Source organism: Linepithema humile, chromosome 2, assembly GCF_040581485.1.
Source record: "Linepithema humile isolate Giens D197 chromosome 2, Lhum_UNIL_v1.0, whole genome shotgun sequence".
In the NCBI taxonomy this organism is placed as follows: Eukaryota; Metazoa; Arthropoda; class Insecta; order Hymenoptera; family Formicidae; genus Linepithema; species Linepithema humile.
This window is the reverse complement of record NC_090129.1, coordinates 3,353,051-3,379,887: the sequence shown is the minus strand read 5'-3', so window position 1 is coordinate 3,379,887 and position 26,837 is coordinate 3,353,051. Positions and strand designations below refer to the sequence as shown.

At 40.7% G+C, this 26,837-nt stretch overlaps 1 protein-coding gene across 12 annotated transcripts in view; it reads left to right on the top strand.

The window, feature by feature from the left end:
* Positions 1–26,837, top strand: part of Rbfox1 (RNA-binding Fox protein 1) — a 289,153-nt gene that overhangs the window by 167,698 nt on the left and 94,618 nt on the right. For all 12 annotated transcript variants that reach the window (XM_067350444.1, XM_067350445.1, XM_067350441.1 and 9 more), the window contains 3 exons: positions 3,699–3,989; positions 14,358–14,624; positions 15,303–15,356. In XM_067350444.1, coding sequence (XP_067206545.1) covers positions 3,702–3,989; positions 14,358–14,624; positions 15,303–15,356 — 609 coding nt within the window. In that variant the 5' untranslated portion in view covers positions 3,699–3,701. The remainder of the gene's footprint in view (positions 1–3,698; positions 3,990–14,357; positions 14,625–15,302; positions 15,357–26,837) is intronic.

Sequence of the window (26,837 nt, the reverse complement as noted above, 5' to 3'; positions counted from 1 at the left end):
TAAACTGAAATTAATTAACGTCGAATTAGCGCTGCAAAGCCGCGAATTCGACGAGGAGGGATGAATTGGCAGTTCGCATAATCATTCGAACAACCATTTGTTCCAAATATCCAATTAAGTAACGCGCCGTGTGCCATTCGGGAGGAGAATCGCGAGGGCGTTTCGTCATACATTCTCCACGCCCGAGGAAGCTGATCGAATTAGCGTGGCGTCATTAAAATTTTTTTTCACCACGTTCGTACATGCGATCGCCGTAAGGCCCCGGCTAACCGTGGCGACACGCTCCGCTGACGTCGAAGGGGAAGCATGCTCTGAATGGTCCCTTGTGTGTATCATCGCGCGCGGAAAGCCACGCTCTCTGTTCGCGGACACAAAAAAGGAGGCAGACGACAAAGAACTGTTAGACTGTCGTTGACGGAGCGGGAACGAGCTACCCGTTAAAATGGAATTTAGGACTTTGTCTCAAAAGGGTGTGCGAGTAACAGCGGTGTTTTTTAAAACAAAGAGACGAGAAGAAAAGACGGACGTGAAAAATATAAAACTGAATCTTTTTACAATGTCTGCAACACTGATGATACTAATAAATTTTTGCTTGAGAGAGACAGAGAAAGGAATTTAAAAAATTATTTAGTCGCGTTATATAATTATTCTACGAGCGCGTGCAATTTGAATGTAATTTACTCAAGCGTGGAGGAGAAAGAAAACTTCCCAGATCTGTGCAGGGACGTGACTTAAATTTGATTCGATTTAACGTGACTCGAGTTTAATTTTAACACGTCACGCGTTCGAACTTCCGGCAGCCATCGCGACGGGCGAATAAGTATCTTTGACTATAGCGAAGAGAACCAAAACTCGTGCCAGCCGACAAGTCCAGCTCATCGCGACGCACCGTCCGTCGGGCGTGAATTATAAAAATCAATTAGCGGAATAAGCAGTGGTCGCGTTAGTCAAATTTATATCTCACCGGACGCGGACTCGGGAGATTAATGCTTCTTTAATCCCCCCCCCCCCCCCCCCCCCGGTCGGCGATCCTTTATCTTCCCCATAATCAGGACGAGGAGCGAAAGAGTCGTGCGAAGCTGTGGTTTTCCGGCCAATCCGAAGACGTATTTGCCGCGCTGGCGAGGAAGAATTGGGTCAATGCTGGGGATCACGTTTTCCAGCGTGTGCACTGCCTTATCCGTATCCTCCTGTCGCTTTCGTTGATTAAGCTACGCTCGCGGAATAGCGAGCAGTCGAAGGAGAAACGTGATATAGAACCGACGACGACTTTTCTCGGTTTCTTGCGCAAACTTAGTTTCAGCTCGTTCGCCGCGAGATCTCTCTAAAGGAATCCTTTCCCTTCCCTTTCTCGCCTCTTCACGTGGAACATGCCGTTCCACGTGTCCTTTCATCGATTGTTCCCTCAGCAACGTATGCTTCTTCTCGGAAGAAATTATTTTTCCCCTCTCCGCCCGCGCCGCCGCTTCTCATCGCTAGATTTCTCTTGTTAATGTCGCCGGTCGTGATCGGACTTCCGAAACCCCGTTGTGACAGCGCTGCTCCCACGGTTTTATTAGAGTTTTATTTGCCCCGTGTGTTCGTATAATTGAATCTCGGTGAAAAAAAAAATTGGCTTTGCGCTACGGAACTTAAAAGATGATTGGATTCAGCTGTAAATGGAATTGCGGTAAACTTTGCGAAATCGAATTTTTAAAGGATATATTTTAGAATCATAAGAGTCAATACGATAATTCTTATTGCTCTCGAAAATTACGAAAGTTATAAATTATAGATACTTAGATGTTAATTAGACGAGCGTATTGTATTATTTTTCTAGCGTCGCTGTTTTTGGAATTTTTGTACAAACGTAGGATGTTAATTTATTAACTGACAGCTGAGGCAGCTGTCATAATCACGCATGAAGAATCATTTAATTCGCAGCACTTTGTTACCGTGTCAGATCTTTCGTAATTGCTAAGTTCAAGATCTTCATTTCTCAAACTTAACAAAGAGCAACGCGGAGCTCTTCCTCGTGAAACTTCATCACCGTTCACGAGCGTGTGCGCGATCCGGTTCGTATCGGGGCGAAATCCGGTCTAAATCGAGTTTTCAGAAAAATGTTCAAGGTAGGAATAACAAATGGCCCCTTTGCTCTCCCGTGGCGGAACGACGTCGAGGGGGCGTTCAGAAATAATCTGGAAAGAAGGGAGAACTGGACAAACCATCTGTAACCTGCCACGCGCGAGATTGTGGATGGCACGACCCGGGGGCGAAACCATAAATTATAGTTACCCTGCGCTGTCCATGGTAAATCGTTCGCCGTCCCGATCCTCCCACCTCTTTCTCTTCTATAAAATTGACCTTTATTTTGAACTCTTTAGCTTTGCCACGAGACTGAAAGATTTCATTGAATATCAATGATTTTTTCCACGCGCTTTGCTGGCAAAAAAATATTCACTCACAATTTATCCGAGTGAGATCGTTAAACATATTTCTGCGTAATACAAAATTTAATATTTTTCTATTATCATCCGAGAAAAATGATTGTGAGAAATGCAGAGTGTAAATTTATGAGGAATTTATATTTTAGAATTCTATTAATGAAATCTTATTGATTTTATTTCTTAAATTTCTCATTATAAGAGTTTTTATAAATTTCTTTATTTTTTAGAAAAATTATATGTCAATAAGCAACGACTGTGTTACGTCTAATTTACACTTTTATCATTTTACGTCGAGTTGCAGTTATCAATTTTATCATTGAGATACCTAGATCTTTTTTATCTAGCTTTCTTGATTGATATTCAAGAAGCGTGTATTTTTTGCTCACCGGTGTTATAAAAGAGAACCGACTCATGAGTCTTCGGTTTTGAAAGAGACGGCTCAACTTCTTTACCTTTTTCCGCGGATAAAAGTGTCATCTTTAGCGAGAGTTCCTAGTCTAGAATCGCGCTGATGTATTATCCAACCAATCGTAGTCCACCGCGACATTTCGATGGAACATTGCCAGAAATCTTTTCGCCGGCACACGGTTGCCCGCGGTCACGGTGAATAGTGCACCACCGCACGAAAAATTGGCAACGCCATTTTCGCGTCCATTATCCTTCATCTTTAACGATCCCGGAGAGACCGGAAAAGCGGAACCGAATATCGGAGCGATAAAAATGTTTATCTACCCCGGCTTGCGAATGAAAGTCAGGAGAGTGATCGAATGTTAATGGAAGTTAGTTGATAAAGTGCATTTGGTAATTCTCTCGTCATCTGTTCATCCTCATTCGGATTTATTTGGAATTATAGAGAGCACGCTAATCTAGTTGAAAATTATCAGTTCGAGAGAAAACTAATCTGTTTATGCTTACTAATTTTATCAATATGATTGCTGCAATCCAAAATAAATTACATAATCTAACAAATTTATATTTAAGAGCGAACATAACATCTTTTAGGTCACGAAATCTTACAAAATTCATTACTATCAAGTTCTCAGTTCGCATTTTACATCGTCATTAATTTGTATAATTAATCTGATATTTATTAGCAAAAATAATAAACGCAATAACCAAGTCACGCTACGTGCATATAATTGCAAGTTTACGAAGGAGAGCTTTTATATTCAGACTTTCCGTCGAGTTATTCATGTTTTGCGGATATTTGTACGATTTTTGCAAGGTCGCGAGAGCATTGAAATTCACGAGAAATTATACTTCTTTTTGCAGCACATGGTGCAGACAGGGATGGCTGCGCCCTATGGTGGGGGTGTCTTCCCACCTCCGGTGAACGGGGTTGCGGGCGTCGTAGGGGCGGCCGGTGCAGCCGGTGACGTTAAACCGCCACCGCCAGTGCCAGTGAAGGAGGACAACGCTGGTGCGCCTCAACAGCCACCCCCGACTGGCGGGCCCCAGGTGCCGCCTGCGGCAGGCGCGCCTCATCCCTCCGCCCCAGGTGCGCCGACCGCGGCCAGCTTCAGTCCGCCTCCGCCTCCGAACGGGGTTGATCAACAGGCCATTGTAAGTCCTAATTTTTTAATTAGTACGACAGTGCTGATCAATCAATCGATGCTGCCCGAAAACTTTCACATTTAGTCGTCAATGTACTCGAAAGATAAAGAGAAGAAAAAAGGACGAAATTTTCTTCGTCTTTTATTTATGTTAAATTAGCAGTTTGCACGTTTACGACTGCGGGGCATTTAATGCATTAATGCATAGTTACTCAACTCAGAAGTAAAAAAAGATAAAATAATGTCAGGTAAAGTCTATTGTATAAAGAAATTAGTTTTATTTTTTATTTGATTGTTATAGAATAAACAATACAATTTTTTTACAGCATTTAAGAAATCCAACATCAGATCTTTCGAGAAATTTTTGTCAAGTATTTTTACATTGTACGATGCATCCTTGAATTGCTGAAAGCAAGACGAAGAGTCCTCGTAGGACCATTATCTTCCACTCTTCATGAACACGTAATGCGATACGTCTCGCGACGTCAAGAGGTCACGGCGACACGTTATTGGTCGCTTGAGGCCGACGCGGCGTACTGAAAACCGCAAGCGTAGGAATCCTTTAGACTGGTTAATCCTTTTTTGAGACTCTCTCTTCGTCCGTGACAGTGCAAAATTGCACGGTGAGTTTCTGCGCGAAGTAGCCCCTTCGCGAGAGCACGTGTGTGCTCTCGAGATTCTGGTGTACATTCCGACACCAGAGAACCTCTCGAACTGCTGCATTTCTCTCTTTCTCTCTCTCTCTCTCTTTCTCTCCCTCTTTCTTCGCGCTGTTTTGCAGCGCCGAGGAGAAGGTGCGGTCGTCGTCCCGTCACGTAGTTTGCGGTCGCGGTCAATGATTCCGGACACGTATGAATGGAGTGGAGACGCGTCGCCGCATCGGCGACGAGTGAATTCCACGAAGGGGGCCCCCTTGTAATTCATAACAGAATGTACGATGGACGGGAAGGGTTATTTACTCGTTGAATAAAAGAATTCTATTCCCGCGACGCATTCAAAGTTGACAAAGCTGCGTATGTGGCATTGACATTCTTTCGCGAAATCGGAAATTCCACTCGTGGCGGAATAACATCGCGAAAGTAATCAACGTTTACTCTTATCAAATTTTTATATATTTCATATATCGCACATATTTAGGTATCGATTTAAAAATAATAGGAATGCACATTTAAGTAATTTTTAAAGTAATTTTGAAGACAATACGGATATAAAACTTATCGCGTAACTGGATGAATTAATTGCATCTATTTGAACCCGTAATGGACTTTCACACGCGCGCATTAATTCCAGAAACGGCAATTTTAGCTCGCGTAAGACCATTCATTACGTAATCGATATAATGAAGTCCGTTAAATTCGAATGATTTTCAAATAGGGATTAATTCCAGAAACAGTATTTTCATCTCAATCAGCTTCGCTCATTGCGTTGCATTGCGCTTGAAATTCAAACCCTTATTACCGAACGTAATCGATGTCGCGCGGTTTAATCGAAGAAACCGCAAATGTCATGCTGAACCTCGATCAGAAATGGATTTATTTTCTGTAAGAAATAACGATCCTCCTTTCGCCGGCCTATTCAGTCCGTTGTATTATTGGTCGGATACCTGTCGCGTGTATCGGATTACTTCTCCAATCCGATTATCAGCTAAATTATTAATTACGCTTTGCTACATCAATCTACGTTCAATTTGCGACCGCTACGTGACTCGCATTCGAAACGGAGAAGCTTCTCAAAAATATTCGTAGATTTGTATTCCTTGGTCGTTCCTTAAAGTCACGAGGTATTTTTATCCGCTCTACTTGATCGTGACCTCTAAACCTAAGCTATCGTGCATAAAAGCGCTAACTTCTCGCACAAAGCTATCTGTTATCCTTGAAGAGTGAACACGGGTATTTTTTTAATCTTGCTATTATTCGTATGTGTTTTTCAGGCTAAAAAAGTTGCAATAAAGGAGTTTATTCGAAAACAAGTCGTACAGAAAAGTATGAATTATGTTAATTACACAATTTTATTTTTCATTTAATTTAATCGTTTCCAATTTTTTCTGAAGAAATAATTTTCTATGCCATGTAAAGTTTCAACTTTTTCCCGCTATTTTGTTCAAATCTGGCCATTATTCATCCCTTTGTTTTTAGAATGAACTCATTTGGTGCCGATCGGTCCGTCGCGACAACAAGTGCTAAACGATTTATCGGTAATTGCGTTTTAATAGTCGGATGTTAGCCGGGATGCGACACTCTTTGTTTCAAAATACGACCGACGGTCCGCAGGGAAAACGGTGATGTCGCTCGCGTTATACGTATAGATGTGCGATTACGAGATATAATCCAACGCCATTAATTCACTTGAAATTCATACGGCGCGTCGGCGTGGATGCGTGGAAACTCGAAGCAGCAATGCGTTCTCGTCGTTTGGGCGGAGGGAGGGGAGGGGCAGGAGGGTGCTTCCCGATTCATTACCATCGGAGACGTCGCAACCAGGTCCGCCTATTCCCCTCTGATTTACGGCCGCCGGTATGAACGCGCGGGCTCCGCGGGGATAACGATGATCGCGTTGATGCTAAATAAATATCGGGAAAGGTCGGGGACGCGGTACGCGACGACGATAATTGATTTCGTGCTCGACCGCGGCTCGAAATGCAAAAGCGCCTTCATATCGCGCGACATTGTATGCATAACGAATGCGGGCGAAAGTAACGTTTGTAAATTCCACGCAATTCATCAACGACAATGACGGTGGTTAGAACACGCTATTCTCGTGACTTCTCGCATATGTATTTTGCTGCAGAGCTACAGAGCGGTTTTCATTTATTTCCCGTAAATTCGGGAAACGTGATATCTCTGTGCGAGAGTCGCGCGCGCCGAGAGAAAGAGAGAAAGCGACATAGAATTAAATTATCAACAGAGCGAGGGTTGTGGATTAGAATTTGGTGGTTTAACGGCTAAATAATCTTCATATTCTCGAGTTACCATACAATTATTCGTGACATTATGCGCCGCTTCGTATTCACAATAATGCTCTGCGGTATCTACAATAATCGACATATCCGAATGTGCCGCAAATTGGAGAGAAATTACTCTCTCGTTTCGCGCGAGCTCACTCAGCAAGAATTTTCGGATATTTTCCATTGTTTTTACGTATCAGCCTAAAATCGGCAAATACCACACCCGAAAAATCAAACTTCTCGTCGGAGCAAGGAATTTTCTGTTCAAGTGTTAAAAAATTCGTTTGACGTGGATTGGGTTATCGGGAATTTTTTTTATTTTATTCTAAAAATACAGCATCGATTTTATCACAGCGAAGAGATACAAATTTTCGGCGTCATCGCTTGGACGAGAACTGTCTTTCTCTCTCTGGGTTTAGGGATACTCGTGTCCGATTAAACGTCGAGCAAGACCGACGATAATCCCGCACACAATTAGATGGCGGGCGAACGGTTCGTGAACAATGTCGCGATCGTTCCGGCCGTGGCTGCTTTGTCCGGCGGTGCATACGTCTGGTCAATTAACTGCCGGACCCGGTTAGTCATCGAGTCGAGAAGCGTACGTCGGCTGCATCGTAGCTCGTTCGGTCGCAGCTTCATGCACGCGAGATCACCTGGGACGCGCTAACCTGCCGTGCATTTCCTCCTCTTCCTCCGTCGTCTCCTCTACGTCTGCTTTTCCCTGTGATTCCATTCCGGACGGATGGCAGCGCAATTGTGTTGCTCGCGCCGATGTGACAACACGTACGTTACATTGTGCGGAATTACGGAACGTTATGCCCGACATTCGCATACATACGGACAATTTGCTGTACGTGCATTTTTAGCTTGAATAAATTATGATTCAGAAAGAAGATGAATGAAATCGCGATGGTTTTCAAATATTTTTCATAAACTAAGAAAAACAATTTTATTATTTTCTATTAATTTTATCAATAAGTTAGGTACATTAAAGGATTAAATAAACTTTTTTTTAAACTTCAAGTTAATTAATTTAATATCTAGAAAATTTGTATTTAATGGAGTAATATGTTAGTTGAAATTAGCTTGAAATTTATAGCATTATATGCTGTATATGCATTATATGCTATTGCAGACTACAATAATAATAATTCTATTAATGGTATTTTGCGATTCATATGCAGTAATTTTTAACTATATTATTGCAAAACAGTGCGCGAAAATAATGCATGGCTATTCATGAATTTCCTACTTTGTTAGTGCAGTTTTTCTCAATTCTCTTTATAATATTGCAACGTGGCGTAATCCTGGATTCACCGACAATGGAGTTTTGCACATTATAACGCACGTGGTATCCGTATATTCCGTATATACCGCGTATGCGAATGCGTGTATTCCTAGTTATCTTGCTGCATACAGGCGCGTAATGGCGCAACCGAGTTTCCCAGCATTACGTGAAATGCCGTTGTCCTCTTTCAAGTTAATTCGCTCGAGACGACCCTCGTTTTAACAATCTGCCGTCTGAATAGCGCCGTGCAAAATTTTCGAGACTGCCGTACGCCAAAGTGTACTGTGACGAAAATAATCCGATTTAGCGATATTTTGCGTCGCTCTCTATTTCGGACTCATAACGAAATCATTTTGTTGAATTCAGGAGAAATTTCTGTCGGCAATTATTTGAAAACACTCTTTTGAAAATTTCACAAATGCTTTACAATATAAATCAAACAGATTCTCCTATTAAATATTTTTAACATTTTGCGTGACTATTGCATTTGATTTTTATTTTTACTGTTAAATAAATATAATATTCTTAAAATTATATCAAAATAGACAATTTTGTGAAGAAAATATTTTTAGTAATGCGAGGCGCGCAATTCCGCGGCCATTATCATGATTGCCTCTGCCGGCTTGGTGGTTGTAACACTACTTCCTTTCATACTTAATATTAAAGAAGCAACGACTTCAAGTTTGCCGTGGAATCAGCGGATGTGAAGGAGCAAATGCCGGAAACCCGAGACATTCTTGAATATATTTTGAAATATGCAAAATATATTTTGAAAAGATAGAAATTTTTTCTTTGGCTTTTATGTTTTTCTTTCCGTTCGCTAAAAGCGTCCGTGATATTCAGCGCGGTGTTCGTTAGTCGCGAAAAGTCGAGGCCGCTTTGCCGGTACTCGAATACGCTGAAGTGAGGCAAGCTCGCCCATTCGCCGAGCTCACCGGCGCGAAACTTCGCAATATGCGCTCGCGTAGGGTTTCGAAAATTTTCCCGTGCTTCTTCTTTTTTTTCTTTCACTACAACCAGTCGCTAATGAATATAAAGTTGCGGTGCCGCCGTCTGAAACTTTCTGAAACTGCCAAGTAGCGGCGTATTACCGTCTCGTATTTAGCGGAGGAAAATGTCCGCACTGGCCGTTGCGCGTTGTTTTATTGTTTTCCGTCGCATTGCGCTAAGACCGTCCGCCGGGGCACAAAACCCTTTATACCGGTAAATGCTTTTCTTGATCGTTCTTTGATTGTCCAAGTTTCGTTGCTTACAAAAGATTGGAAGTTCGCGAACTCGGAAAATACTGCAATATTAACTCCGTTGTCGTACTTTAAATTACGATAATCATGATCTTTATTTCGCACTGATTTCATCATCCAAGTAAATAGTTTTTTTTTTCTCTTGAGATGCAATGTAGCTTTTTGAATGTCGTAAAAATCTTTTTGTGATTTTATCAATATCTTTTTATTCAAAAAAATTTACATTATTGCAAAGATATACAAAGATTTTTTTATAAATCGTAAAATTTTAGTCTGCAAATAATGAGTTTAAGAAATCGATAAAGATTTTGCGCTTGAGAAAAGTAAAAGATGATTTTGAAAGTTGATGGCGAAATTTTTTTTCTAGGTTGACGCATTTCTATCTATTTTTTCGTGAATCTTTTTGTTGATCCTTTAAGGCAGACCGGGTGTAGGGAAAGGGGCAAACAAATGGCTCGGAGTTTTAGGGTGAACGACTATAAATCCTTGCCGTGAGAACGACACGTCTCTATTATTCATGTCGGACTAAAAGCTTCTCGAACTGTACAGAATTTGCGAACGTTTTCTCGCTTGATGACATTATCCGTCTTCCGCGGTTTGCATAATTTATCGGGTTTATCTCGCGTAACTTCTCGCACGTTCCTTTCTGCAGCGATTTGTATACATCTAATCTAATTTGCACTAATTGTATAAGTTTATTTTACATACAAAAAGTACACACTATATTTATGATGTATTTATGATGTAAAAAGCAATGGCCTATTCTGATATTAAAATTTCGATTTACATTAATTTGATTTATAAAAGTGATTTGTTTGAATAAATTTTGCCTTATGTAATCGAATAAAACGAATATGGTGGAAAAAATGATTTACGTTTGCATATTTTTAAATGTATGTTTAATATTTTTAATAATTATGAAAATAATTATGGAAATGTTTTGTCAACCAGTCGGAAAATAATTTATGACTTTATTTGATGAGAATCGTGAACGCGAAGATGACATAGAATTTTTAAAGTCTCCTCTTGCACTCTGCTTGATTGCTATAATAAAATATGAATGTTGTTACCGCGCAGCAATTATACTAACAACCGTGCTACCTACCTTGCCATTTACATAATATTTCATCACGCCGTCGCATTTGCATTTTCGCTTGATAAATCTTTTATTACTAACAAGCTGCAATTATATTAAAACAAATGAAACTGCGAGCGAAATATTATATTTTCGGTAACGCAGACTCCTGCGTACAGCACTCTCGGTTGAATCTGTCCGGCGAATCCGTCGTTATGGCAAACTCGTCAGATATTCGCTCGAGGCAACGAGCAGCGCTCTATCTAAAGTTGCAGGAATAAATGTTCGCATCAATTGGCGTTCGAGTGTACTTCGCACATCTCCGTCGTGGACGAAATACGCGACCGGAATATCAAGCAGTTCGTTTGAATGCCGATTTCAATCGACGGAGACAGAGAGAAGCGCAGCTAACGAGAATAAATCGAGAAACTCCGTGATGAGACGCCGAGAACGGAGTTTTAAAAAATTCGATTTGCCAGTTCTACGGTCTACAGCGTGAAATTTGCCTAACTTATTAGGACAAAACATTTTATGGTCACACGCAAATCCAGTTGCAGTGTGTTAAAAGAACGTAAATATAGTCAAATCAATACAAATTAATTAATTATATAAGAGCAATTTTTATATTTCGCTAATATTTAATTGAATGTTGCGCAAATTATTTAAAGATCAAAAGTTATATAAAATTTATCAGCAGTACAATTTCTCTTTAAAGTCTGCTTATTTTTTGCTTTTACAGTAAATCTTGGGAACTCCAGAGTCTTTTGTGTTTAATTAAGCACGATGTCTCTCTAAGTATAATAAAAACACAACACACTTTTAAGTTAACGAATACGAAAATACAATGCCACATTGAGAGTGTAATAAGTAGTCGCGCGAATGCTATAAAACTTTATTTAAATTTTTTATAATATTTATGTTATCAAATGCCGTGAATCTTGTCGATTCGGAATATCGCTCGACGAACGAAATTAACAAGGAAATACCTTCGCGCAATCATCGTGCTTTTTACGTATGCGTGAGTACGTTGAAGTCTTGGGAAGAATAATGACCTCGTACGAACGCCGAGCGCCAATATCCGCAAAGTCGAGAGAGGAAATATGCCGACGCAATTCCGATTATTTCACGCTACCGGCGTCGTGCTCGTCAAATCGGAATAATTTCGTTAAATTGGAACGGCGTGCCCAATCGCGAGACGACAAAGAGCAGAGAGGCGTTCTCGATTCGTCTGTGACATGTCGCGCGGAATGCCTTGTTAGAGAAATACTAAAATTAATTTTTCCGACAATTCCAACTAGATTAGATTTTTTATTTACTCAATGAATTCCTGTTTGCGGTTGTTGCGAAAACTTGTTAATTAATAATTTTTCAAGGATAAGAATGTTGAGATAGATAGTAAATAATATAAAAAAATGTATACATACATCTCGTTTATTAAACCGTAATTTAAAATAAAATGTTTTCTTTCAGGATATTATATAGTTTTATAACATATTTTAGTAATCAATCTTAATTGCGTTTATTTTTTTATCGATATATAAATATTGAATAATATAGATTTTACGACTGGTGTATATTAAAAATTTTTGGAACACAAGACAGTACATTTTTTAATAAACGGAAAGCTGTTGCGAAATAAAAAACTAATGAAACAGAATTTAACAGAAAGTCGGATGGTAAAAAAATTGTTGAAATTTTTCCATGAGTTATCATCGCTTATAGCGTGAAAGGTGGAGAGATCAGGGGTTATGGACGGTTTATGTCGTACTACGCTTCGTAGCTCGTCCTGCTTTTCACCCTGTTAAATTTCTGCCTGTCATCTCGTTAGGTAGTCTATGCTCGTCTTTTTTGCGCGTGGATTGAAAGATTGGGATGGGGAAAAAAGTTTCAATCTCTCGCGAAACAAGCTTTCGCCCACATCATAAAATGTGCTCGGCAGTGTATTGACGCACTCATCGCGGCCTTATAATCTGCTGCGCATCGCGCGCGCGCGATGCGCTGACGGTGCATAATGAATAATTTCTGAAGCAATACTTAACCTAGGAACTGTGTGCCAACATTAGCAATCGTGTGGATAAAAATAAGTAAGAAAATATTTATTTTTTTTTGCACGCTAATTTTTATACATAGAAATTAATTAATGTAGATGTATTCAGAGCGATATTAGAAAGTTTGCGGAAAAAACTATGAAAATTAACTTCTATGCTTTATTTAAATTTGTATTAACATTAATATTTTTCGCTTGTGTTATTCTATTTAACGGCGTAAATTTATATCCTTAAAAGAAAATTGATTGCTATTAAAATAATAGCTTTATATTCTAGTAGCTTCTCTAATATTTCCTAAGTTTCCCAAAGTAGCAGCTGCATCTGACCACGTGCAACGCGCATTCACTAGGCGGCCGTTAGTAGTGCAGGCGCGATAAGGTCGGCCATTTGGCTGACCACTTTCAGATATTACCACTTGCAGGTTCCGCCGAGTTTCCGAGTTAACATGAACGATCATATTTCTGGTTTATGTGTACGGCGGGTGCTTACACGTACTCTTACATTATAAATCATTGTTTACAACCCTTGCGAGATTGGATGGACTTTGGTGATAATTCCATATCTTAGATGTCTTGATTGTAATGCTAAGAACGTTACATCAGAAACGAGTTATGGCGAAAAGAGTTTTACGTTCTTAAATATTTCTGCTTCGTGAAAATTCTGTCAATCTTTATTATCAATCTATAATTATGCTTTATTATTTATTAAAATAATTCAATTACAGAAGATATAAATGGCTGTAATGAGAAGATATCCACGTTATTACATTATTTATTATTACGATGTTGAGAGAGAATTATTAACATGAAACTTCTGGCAGTGATATGCCATTTCATCAGCATAATCAGTCATAACGCCACGCAACATTAGCATTATGCATTATGCATTTATTACTTTTCAAGTGAGGAATTCATGGAATTTCTCTGTTTTTCCTAGATACACACGATATCCTATATACATGCGATACATACGAAATTATATCAACAGCCGTTATTATTCTGTGACTTCAAGTTCGCCTCCTTTCCAAGTCACGGAATAACATCGATTGTTTTTGTTTTAAGGCATTAATTTTGCACTGTTACATATAACAGCAATGTCATGCAAATTAACATCGCAGATATTTCACCGAAAATGTGTAAAATGTTCGACAACTCTTTTCATCACGCTAATTGCACTCTGCGCGCGCCTGTTGTTCATCGCAAATGAAGCAATGTTTCATCATTCCGCGAGCGCAGTCATTATTATACCTCGCGTCAACTTTACGTCGTCACGCGTATTATGTCAACGCAGTAACTTCAGCGCCAAGGTATTGCTAGTTAAAGTTTGCAGCTGCATCGCCGAGTTGTTGTTTGCGCCATTTATTACTCTTGACTTGACAGTTCTACGTTTCTCCTTTTTATTGATTTACTTGTCGCGCACCACTTACTTACACACGCCTATCACTCATCTATCATGCAGTAATTATATACTAAAATTTGTCGACTTTTTTATAGTTCTTTCACTGTTGATTTTCCCAAAGAAGATACAAACAAAAGATCCGAAATTAAAAATATAAAATGTGTATAATGTAAACATTTAACATTATACATTAATATTAAGAGATAAATATTTACAAATATTAATTTATATTTAGGAATCAAGTTTCTTCTTCCTTTTTCTTCTTTCTTTTTCTAAATTGTTTATAATTGAAATATACACACGAGCATATAAGATATATAGGTTTAATTTCCTGTATTGACAAAGTGTAATCTCAAATGCGTCTCTTTCGTTTTCCGTCGATAGACGGAGGTGTTCCAGGCTGCGGTAGCGGCGGCAGCAGCAGCAGCTGCAGGAGGTGGCGGCCAGCAACCCGCACCAACACCAGGCGGTGGTACTGAGACCAACCCTGAAGGCGGAGTTGAGGCTGCAGCATTGGCGCCTGTCACCTCAGGTGCGACGACACCTGCGACGGCGACGCCGGGCACCGACCTCAAGGGTCAACCAAAGCGCCTGCATGTCAGCAACATACCCTTCCGCTTCCGAGACCCTGATCTCAGGGCGATGTTTGGAGTAAGTTGTCGATTTTTGTTTGCTTGCTTGTTTGCCTCGTTATTTCCATACTTTCATACTTGCTTCTTGATGGAGATGATGCTCATGTTCCGTTCTTGACGTAGACAAGTTGGATGATATGTTCATATTTCTATTCGCTATTCTTTTTTTTATTTTGTTTTTTATTTCTGTTTTTTACAAAATACAAATACTAGAAAATTATGGAAAATTTATAAAGCTTTTTTTAATAATGTAATGTTATATTAATTTTATAAAAAATAATTAAAAGAAAATTGATTATATATTTAATAATACTAGTACGTGCAATTAGTGATTTTTAAAAATATATTTTATATTTTATCTTTCATTTATAATGTAATATTTAACAACTCATTAAAAGTTAACGATCGAGTTCATACTTATATACGGAATTCTATGTGAACTTTGTAAAATAACTAATACAATTACATAACATTTATCAAATTATACAATATTTATTAAAATATAAAAATTTTATTAGAAAGTTATTAACATGCAGAAATTTTACATCAAATTTTAACATTAAATTATGTAATAATTTGTGTTGTAGAACTAACATAATATTCAATATTGTATTATATTAATTATATTTGGTATAATATTATTACAGTGTTAATATTATGCTGTAACATTCTTAACTGTAATGTTTTCTCATTTCAGCAATTCGGGCCAATTCTCGATGTGGAAATCATATTTAACGAAAGAGGAAGCAAGGTAAGCTTACGTCGCCCTTAGGCTGCGAGCCACCCCTGTCAACCCACTTCCGATAATACCGTTAATTTTAAGCTAATATTGTGCCGAACGAGATCCTCGCATTCAAGACAAGTGTATATTTTTCCACGCGTTTACCTTTAAATTAATTTCTACATCAAACAGATCTACACATTTACACAGCTTCTTTACTTTTAAATATACAATATATTTCTCGCATTATCTCGCATAATTTGAAATAAATCGACAGATTTTTCGCGTTTTTGTCAACTTTTGCGTCAATTATCTTTAGAATGTTCGCCGTGTGTTCGACGCTATCGTTTGCTCGCTTTCTCGAGCGGCTGTTCGCGGCAACCATGAAAACTGGCGTCGTGAACGTGACTCGACTTTTCTATAGCGTACATGCGGCGCAGTTTCTGCCGTTCATTTATTGGAAAAGTTCTCCGGGAAGTTGCCGGCGTTCTGGATGCGAGGATGTCGCGGGAGCCGTAACGATCTTGTTAAGGGATGCAGCATCACGAACGATAGTCCGCTATGTATATACATATGCATCCTCGATGCGAGGAGGAGGTTGAAGAACTAATATCGCATTCCAGCAAAACAGCGATATTCCTTGATGAGAATACGAAAACGTGCTGCTGCAACCGTTGTACACGCCGTTTCTTTCCAGCGCGATGGCGACATTTTTTTACCGTATTTATATTTATCCCAATACGAAGTTGCAAGCTACGACGAAGTGCCATTGTCAGTTTTTTTATCCTCTCATCGTCGACTTTATTCAACTTTTACGTTAGGCCTTTACAATCCTACGAATTTTTAGGATTAACCGCTAAATATTGCTTTATGCTTAAACAAAAAAAGTTAATTTAATCGCGTTAAAATCGTATTTTATTTAATTTTGTCATTTTTGTCATAAAAGCCGAGTCTTCTCCGACGCTCGCACGTTCGCGGAACACCGAGAAAAATAATTCTTGCGAAAAAACGTCACGCGAGTATCGTAGTCGCGATCGTCGACCGTTTATGCGAATGGCGCCAAGAAAACGGGGGATTTGACAGAAAAAAACGTACGCTCTCTCACACAAGCGAGGTGGAAATGCAAATTGCTTTTAATATGGATGACAACCGGAGGTCGGGATAAGGTCTGCAGTAATACATCGTGCCGACAGTCTGCATCCGGCGAGCCGGGCCGTGCATATTCAGCGTCTTTGCGTCAAGTACATTCAAGTGCACTTCATCAAGTCGCACTAGTAACCTAGTATCACGTCTGCCGACGTCATTGCTGATTAAACGCGCGAGGTCGCGTCTCGGGTCTTAATAACACATCAGTCCCAGTAATGCGTCAGTCACATAATATTCGGATTTGAATATCATCCTCGAACTTTCATCTGTTTGGATAACGTCTCGGCGCTTCAAAATTACTTTCGAATCACAAAGCAACGCTTTGATTTGTCTTTCATTGACATTATGCATCTGGATCAACGCTCTTCGGCGCTTTCGATTTTTATAACTATTTTAAAGACAATTGAGATCTTCTATTGAATATTTTCGAATTCAAGCTGTTAACTTCTTGAAAGAAAGACGTTTTTCGTGTCATATTATTCTGTTATATTCGAAAATTGAGACGTGAAGCCTAAAAAATAATTTCCAACGATTTTTGTAGAGTACGATTTGTTCAATTTATGAATATTAATGATTCATCGAGAAATTCTTCCAAAGTTTGCCCGACGCGAGACTTGGACGTATCCGTCAAAAGTTACTCCACGTAAAAAGGATTACGTGCGAAAAAGCGGCCTGCAAATAATGCTCTCTGAGCGCAGATTTGCACACGATATTTCCGGCTAGTTAAAGTACAAAGTTCAAGAAACTTGGCGCAAGAATATCGCGAAAGACAAGTTTCCCTCGTTCGTTTTGATCTTCCAAGTTCTAAGAATACTTCATGCAACTTTATGCATTATTTTATCGGCTGCAATACTTTCGTCATCGATGTCGCTTTGCGCGACCAAGTTCTTTTCAATGAATGCTCCAAAGTCACGCAAACTGGTATTATACTTTTTAGCAGACGTATTATGCTCTTTTTTTTTCGACGTCGTACCCTGCAATCGGTTTCCTTCAAACGGATTCTTTGATGCCATTGTATTACTATTTTAAGATCCGCGATCGATTTTCCAATTACTGCGCTTGGCAACCAATTAGCGCACGGACAAAAGTTTAACGACGAAATGAAAATGTTAGCAGCGATGTTTCAACATCCAATTTAGCGAACGTGTCTGTTCGAATTTGTGATTTAGTTTACAGTTAATTTGTTCGTGTAAATAATGGAGCGAACATTGATCGACGGCATAAGAACCCGCAATCATACGTATTAGCCGTCGATTAGGCCATTATGACTGAATCCGGTTCGTCTGGGTCGGCGACGGGTTCTAACGAACAGGAAGTCGATGTCGCGGCGCATCCGTACTTGTAACGACCAATCACGGGACGTGATGTGGAACGCGAAATGGGCCGCTTCCAGTTTCCGGAGGGCGGGACGCACCGACGAGGGAGAGAGAGAGAGAGAGAGAGAGACAGAGAGAAAAAGAGAGAGAGCGCGCGTATTAATTAAACGCTTACGCGCGATTCTTAACCCTCGCGAGTTCCGCGACGCGCATTTTTATTTCCGCCGGCAAATCGCGAGGCTTAATCCGCGACGCGGATCATTCGCGTGAAAGCGCCTCAGTCGGGCGCGCACGAAAGGAAAAATCCCCGCGATAAGGAAACACGGGTCGGGCGCAACCCGATATTTCGTTGCCGTATTACGGCAACAATTTGTTACTTTTATTCCCGGCGCTCACGTGACTCGCTGTAATGGCGAGCGGTTCATGCGCAGCTTTAAATAAGTCCTCCTGTTTTTACCGCTGTTTTACTTTAGCCGTTGTTTCCCGCGATTCAACGCTCGTGCAAGAACAAGATATTTCTGAACGACGCGATTGTTGAGTGGATTAACATGTACACGTCAAATTGTACTTGGCATAGAGGAGAGCTGTAACGCAACGTAATTTAATAGCGGAAGTGACGATACTAAATTAACTGACGTCGCCGCGCGACTACATCGCTGCGCCGAGCGAGACCATTCCGCGAGCGAACAATTTCGCATGCGCAGGTGCGCGCCACGTCAGAAATCCTGCAGGTACCAAGTCGACAATGGCACCATCGTCTTGCCTTTTGCAATGCAAATATTCCCTGGGCGACGCGAACGCCGCCCACACACGTAATAAAGCACATGCGGAATTTACTCCGAACGGTATAAGTGTCGCCGTCGCATTTTAGTGCTTAAGCGATTCCGAGGGCGTGACGGGATCTGATACTTCTCAACGGCACGCTATTAACGGACGAACGAATAATTATTAACCCCCGGGGGGTCCAAAGGGGCGGAAACTCACCGATGAAGTGTCATTGCCGAGTAAGCGAGCCGTATGAATTTAATGAAGTTGACAAGATCGTTTCAAGAGATCTCATTCCTTGCATACTTTAGATTTTTGCCGTGCTAATGAAAGATGTCAATTAAAAATCTAATACGATACTTGACACGGTGATTGCATCACAAAAAATTCGTCAGAGATAACATAATTGTTCAATAAAATAGTTTCTTCTATATTTTCAATTGAATCAATTACACTCTCGCTACATTTGTATACAGATTTCTGATATCTCTGATTTTTTAATTGATAAAATTTGAAGTGAAAAGATCCCGTTACGAGCCTCGGCACGAGTTTTTCAGTCTCGTCACATTGCTTTTGTAGAATGCACGTGAAACGACGATTTCACGCGTCGAATTTGATAGTCGATTTAACGCTGACACTTTTTGCCATCGAATAGACTTTCGAAAAAAAAAAAAAAAAAAACAAAAAAAATGGAGAAACGTTCTCTTGCATGCTGCAAAAGCAACGTGCCATTAGTGATAAAACAAGCGGAGTGAGTGATCGTGCGTGATTCTGTGAGAGAGACCTTTTCTCGAAAGCTTCGTCAATGTAAATGGAATGTGGCATCCCTAATGAAGTGCAGCATTTTGGAAAAAAAAAGATACTTTGAAACCGAAGGTGGGAAAAGCGCGCAAATCGAGAATGTTCTCCACAACAAGAGTCTCTCACTGCATCTAAAATATATATTTATAAATATATATTTGTATATATTTATAGATCTATTTTTTAACAATCGCGATTGATATGGCGATGAAAAAAGTAAGTAGCTACCAAACGATTTTATATTTAATTAAAATACAAAGTATAATTATCCGCTTATAATAGGCGGTTAGTGCTCGGTGCGCGCGCTTTTCCGACACCGCGTATGTGCTAATGACACGTACATACATATACAAATATAACCAATGGTGTTAGTTCTCGTAGTTGTTAGACGAGCTGTTGCATTTTTACTAGCTAGCCTTCCGCATTTTATCATTATTTAGCTCCCATTGGTTATAAGGCCGGTCGTTGCACCTCGCATACCGCGTGTCCGCAGCTGCCTATAACACAGAGTTACGGAGGTTTTAACATTTTATGTGCAAAAAGTTTCAGAAACTAATCGAGTATTCCATAACTGTTATTTATTTAGTCGTCACATTTTTCCGAAGGATTGTTGCTTTACGTAATAATTCTATCGCAAACTTAATAGCTATAATTTTATTTGTCAGCTTATAATTTAAATTATTTGGAAAATGATTATAGAAATTCGTAAAAGTACAGATCGATATTACATTGCGCATCCAAAAATTTATTGCTAAAAGAATGAAGGGCGATTTTAATTAGAAATTTAGTAAAATACACAATTGCAGAAATTTATTTTGCATTTTTCTTATCACGATAGTGAGTAAAGTTCAACGAAGTAAAATACCTCAGGTGGCTGCAGCGGACACGCGGCATACAGGGTGACCCGATCGCCGTCACTTCCGGTCGCGGAGGAGACCCTTGGGTGATGCTGCCCATTTGATTTGATGAAACTTTGTCGCGTCTCTTTCCCAAAGCTGTTTCTAACCAATCCCGATCGTTCCCATCGTCATCCACCACGAGTAGTCCCAGGGAGTTTCGAGGTGCGCTCAGGGTCGAGAGCCGTAAATTACGGCCGCAGGAGCGATAAAAAGGAGCTGACGAAAGAGTGAGCCACGTAAGAAAGAGAGCGAGAATTCGCCTCTCAAATTCGCCTTTTATCGTTTCTTTTCGGGATCAGACCGGACGTCCATTGAAAATCGGCCCCACTGTTTACGCTCACGTATGGTTCGCACCGCGGCGAGTCTTTATCTCTTTTGTTTTATTACTAATCCACCTGCAATATATAAAACAGCATGATACGTATATATTATACTACTGCATCTTCCGAAGTTTATCGAGTGCATACACATGTATGACGGCGGGTCGCGCGACCGCTGTCCATACATCTGTATGTACCGCATTATACGTACATATATACCTCTATCTGATTGTTATCATTATTATATATGTAAATAGTAGCCGCACGCTTTTGTCTAGGCGAGTCGAAGGTATTACGATTAAACGGCCCATGCTTCTACCTCTTTTATTAATCACGTATGTGTCTTAGGATAGAGAAACGCTGCTTACAACGAGTCCGCCGTTCTTTTTTTTTCTTTATTTCCTTTTTTTTTTGTAACGGTGGATCGTCTCACACCGTTGACTCCTCGTCGCAACGTGTTCTTACATCCAGAACCATCCGAAAAAAAAAAACCATCCATCGTTTATTCCCCCGCCTTTTGTGTATAAACTCGAACGTCTGGTCTGATCTCGCGAAAGATTGTAATTCGAATCTCACTGCTGCAATATAATTGCGTATCAGTTATCTCGACAATCATACGATTATCAGTGTCTCTATAATTACAGCGCTAATTAACAGTTAATTGAGATTCGGAACTGTGAAACACGAGAGAGCATTGTAGATCACTGTGTTAATTTATCAATCCTTCGTGAAGTTTTAATAGCTGGAAGGATTAATAAGTAGCAGTCGATTAGAGTGAGAATAAGGTCAGTATTATTTCACAGAGTGCAGTTATTTGTTTTTTTTTAGACAACAGTAAACGAAGATATGTACAGAGTTATGTTTTCTATGTCGCAATTGAGAAGGGATTGCAAGGAGGCTGTTGTGACGCCACCTCGAAACTCTCCGGTTCCTCCCAGTTTTAAGCATATCTACTAACAATCCATGCTCCACGATCTCTGAAAAGTAGAAAGAAGAAGAGAGCGAGAGTAAGAGAATTAAATGTATGAAAAGAGAAAGAGACGAAAGAAAAAGAGATCTCTCATGCCACTTCCATTATCACAAACACACACGCACATCCACCTTATCTCTTATAACTCACCCTCTATATATATTATATATATATATATATATAATCTTGAATCTCGTATTGTTTTGTGCGCTTTATATCGCTGTTTGCCAGCTTCGGTCACGACTTCAAGTATTCTTCAAGCTCCCGTCCATCCGATTCCCATAAACTCCATCTTTATTATCCTTTACATTTCTTCCGTACATTCTTTCACACAACACACCGACACACAGATGCGTAACCCGAGACGAGACAGCAGTTCTGGATTGATCGATCGCTCGTCATCGATTTTTAGCGAATTATTTCTTTTCTACTTTACATTAATTTTTTCCTCCCCTTTTTTCAACTACTTGCCGTTCGCCAAACGAACGATGATTACCTCCGAGATCCCAACCGAGTGTCTGTTACTTTCGTCGGAAGCGAAGAGAACGTCGCGATCCCGGGTATCCGTCTTCATTCTTTTCTACTCTGCGCGCACTTTCGTTTCTTTCCTCCGCGAAGCGTGGCGTTTTGTGCTCCGGAAACGAGAAAATATCGCGCGCTCGTCTCGAGTCGATATCAAACACATCGCGCGCGCCGCTCGCACTTAATTTCTTATATAGCTTTGCAAAACTTCCGAAAGCTCTATTATCAACGGCGCGATTCGCTATTAAAGCCAGTAAAAAAAGAAATATGTGTGTCGTGCGTAAATATATATATATATCGATTTTGTCAGCAACGAGAAAAATAGAATGAAAATTGGTGGCGCAAAGCAAAATCACGGGCGCGTTTAACGAGGCAGGATTTTCCGCACGCGTTGCCGAAAGAGAAAACACAGGACATTCGAAGAGAATTCGTCCGCACACTCGGTCGCAGGAGAGGGGCGGATAGGGTTAGAGAGAAAGGGGGGCGGGCAGGCTTCACATCCTCTCTGCGAGCCGCGAAGTATATACAGGCCTTTCCGTATCCCGACACCCCCCCCTGTTCAGCACATCACGCATATTATATTTACATAACATAATTGATTCATTAATTGTTTGACTTGGTCGTTCGTTGAGATATAGTTGTCTCCTGGAACACCACACGCACACGCTCACACCCGGTCGGCGCGCGAAGTAGTGTTAATACCTTTTTTTTTAATCTGTCTTGCTATGTTTCGCACCTCACTGTTAATTAATTGGGTAATTATTATTGTTACTCGCCAATGCTATCACTCGCTCGCTCGTATAAACACACACACACACACACATATATATATATATACACACGAGACACACAGGCATACACACATACACACATACATATCCACGTAGACAATATTTACACGAATTTTTTGTCCCGAATGATATCGGTGTGTCGTTTAGGCGTCGTCATTTCTTGTTTGCATAATATCAGTAGCTGGTTATCAATTTGATAGTGCGACGTGTGCACCAGGGTTGGTCGAGTTTCATCGTAGATCAGTGGAGTCTCCGCGTCGAGAGAAGCGTCTTAAAAAGGTGCTCGCGAGTGTTCGCGAACAATTTATTCGTTTGCAACGATAAAAGAAATTCCATAAATTTTGAACGATTTTTTTTTGTTTTCGATAATTCTTCCCTCTATTGCGAATTCAATCCGTGGATTTTATTTTGCGCGCGATGTTAATAATCGATTTATATCGTATGTAGTAATGAATACGAGTAATTGTTGACAATTATTTTTACCACTGTTAATTGTACGATGTTCTCGAATCGCAACACCTTCTTAAAGGCTCTCTCGCTCGCAGTTAACGATCCGTAGCTACAACGTAGACAGATTGAGCTCTTCGTTTTGCGTACTAACCTCATCTCGAGGGCAAGGAATGATTATTAACACGACTACTTAACGCGAGCCGGAAGATATTGTTCTTCGGGGCACGATCGCAAGCGCTGCTGCAAGTGTGTATGCGGGATTACTTAATTACAAGTAGGCTTCTTTTTTCATTCACGAGTAACTGGAGTTCGTGCACGTGTCGGATGTTAATATTATCTTCCTTTTATTTTCTGTCTTTTTTTTTTTTCATTTGTTACTATTATTTTATTACTTGTTTACTTCACATCCAAGCTTGCATGGGCAGTCACATTTTGTCAGGGGGCGTATGACAATTCGCCGCCTTTTTAACGGAATGATCACTTTGTAAGTAGAAAATAACGAGCGCCAGTGGTAATCCACAAGCGGATCGGCTGAATATGCGCCTCTTTTTACTTACTGCGGATCAGCACGCACTTTTTCTTTAGTCGTGACGATTGCAGCACTGCGCCGAAAAACAAAACAAAGATGTGTGCCTGGCCGATGTTTCGCGACTTGCGATTACAGCGAGACGCTGTGTATTTAATTACATTTCTTTTTAAAAGCGCGATCCAAAAAAAAAAAAAAAAATTAAAAATATAAAAAATTCTCTAAACCATCCATTTCTTTCAAGTGTAAATCTTTACGTTTAAAAAGTATCCTTTCTTTTTGCGTTTTTTTGTCCGCATATTTTGCGCGTTACACTTCGCCCGACTCAACGGACTCGAATGCAACGACTTCCGAGAAAGATACGAATTTCCACGAGCGATGCCTGCTGCATCACTTTTCTAAAGGACGGAGAAAATAGAGAGAGAGAGAGAGAGAGAGAGAGAGAGAGAGAGAGAGAGAGAGAGAGAGAGAGAGAGAGAGAGAGAGAGGCGCGCACGCGATCGCGCGCCGTCTGGAGAGACGGTTACTTCGCGTCGGTCGCAATTAAACCTTACTACTATATTACGGCAGGTGCGGTAATTAATCACGGCTCGCGGAGAAGCAATTAGTCATCCCGGGGATTGCATCCGCTTCGCCTGGCGTCTTCTTTACTGCGTCGCGCGCGAGTACATCTATCGGCGAACTACGACAGGTCCGTCCAGTTCGAGGCGTGTAATTTAGATCCAATTACGCTCCGACGCGAGTTTCTTAATACTGATAAATGCGTAACGTAAACCTGCTTATCGATGTGCTCCACATTTCTCTTTCTCTTTCTTTTTTCTCGCGCGCCGGACGATCGTTTGCGGTATCGCGCACGTTATACCGTCGTTTTAAGCGCGCCGGCCACGACGTTAGCGTCGATGTCATTAAGGGACGTCCGTGCAGGTGTGCGCCGCAAAGTACTAATTTAGGAGCGAAAAAGCGTATCGAGAGCGGCAATTAGTCGCGGCCGAGCGGCGAATTAGAATGTCGTAATCCCCCGCGAGCGCACACGGCTCGCCCCAGCCTTGAGAACGCGATTTCATCGCGCGAACTTATCCTGATTTCAATCTCGCGCGCGGTATCGAAATACTCGGCACGCACTCGGCTCACTATTATTCGCGCTATTGGATTTGCCTTGTGTCGAGAATAATGGCGCGAGAACGGGAATACCCGGGCCGGAAGTTGCTTAATTTAAAGACATTCGCGCGCGAATTGCTGCAATTCTGAACGGGTTTTCTCTATTCAGCGTTCTTTTGAAGGAAACGCTTGCTATTAACTGTACAATTTACTTCCGACATTATTCGTTTGTTCCATTCAAAGGATTGCTTGATAATTAATTCTTGTTATAATAACTGCGACTATATCAATTTAATTGTCGGAAATTTCTAAACAAGCGTAAGTCTCGCAACGGAAACGTTTGTGTTGTTTTACTTTCCGTTGGAAATAAAAATCGGACGTCTCAGATTGAAATATTTTTTACGCGCACTTGTCGATTTCCGTCTCTCAAACGAAATAAATTTTCGTCGCTCGCGATGCGAAGCGTTAAAATGTCTTTGTAATGAAACACGCGTCGCTGAGTCTGAAAAATCGATGAGAGACGACTTTCACGGCGGCTTTATAAGCATGCGAACGATAAAAGGGAACGAACGCCCCGTGCAGTTCTTTTTTTTTCTCCTTGCGAGAATTTTCGCGCCGGTGGAAAACGAGAGACGCGAAGGGGAAAGTGTTCCTTAATCAAAAGGGTGCAAATTGCGCCCAAGTACTCGCCTCTTGCGCTTTGCGCTGAAACCTTTTACGGCGGCGCGTTCGCGCGCAAGACAATGGGCGCCCGGCGCGAGCAGAGGAGAGAAATCATTCTCAATCAAGCGCGCTTTCAGCCGCGACATCCGATTTCCATTGATGACATTTGTCTTTCGCTCTTTGACAAACGCTCGCTCGTGACTAAGCGCCAAGCCGGGATACGCGCGCTCGATCGACTGTGCAATGGACACTGCATTAATGGCGCAGCCAATGGTGGATACGTTAGCGTTACTCATCAAGCTCCTTCCGTATGGCTTCGCGACGTCCAGTATTCTCCGTCTGCTCGATCGTTGTGTTCATTCTACAATTCGGCTCGCTAAGTCGTAAATTTGCAGCGTTCGGATCAAGCGTCGTACAGAAGTTAATCTTCTTAATCGCGAACTTTTGGAAACGCGAAAATGTTCGAATTTTTATATATGAATGCAGAAAAATACAGTTCAATCGTCTGTAGCATCTGATTCCGAAATTTTTTTCCGTAACGAGAAATAACAACGGAATTTTATTATTCTATCTGTTTTCATTCGCAATTTTCGTATGAATTCAACAATGTTTACATTAATATAATATTTTATCCATTGTGAAGATCCGATATATATTTGAAATATAAAATTACGCTCGTTATTTGATTACACAAAATTCTGTTTCCTTAAATTATTTTTTTTAATTTCAAATTTATCATCACACAAACAATGTAATGAAAAATTCACTTCAATTTCTTAATGTTAATGTGTTTACTAGCAAAAATCACGAGGCGGATAAGAAATTTAGCGAGCCAGAAAGCAGAAATTAAACACGACGACTGCGGGAGGAGGTAGGGATGTTGAGTGCACCGAGCGCCATTAACGCACTGCATCGCGCCGGATATCGTCGGAGCGCGCGACACAAGTCGTTAAACACGCGTGACCGCAGAGAAGACCGAAGCGCGCGGCCTTTTAACACCGACGTGTTCACAAGTACTTTCCGTCCCGCGGAATTTCGACGCTCGTCTTAGCACTCTCGGCGGTTTCAGCCGAGCGTAATTAATCGACCGCGCCGTGCCTTTTGTTCCGCGCCGTTCTCGGCCGTATTTGCAACTGCAACATATTTTGTCGCGCGCGCGCGCGCGCGGGGAGACTTCATTGTTCGCCGGCTGATTAACGAGCGTTCCCGCGCACATGACCCACGCAATTGATATATCGCTCCTC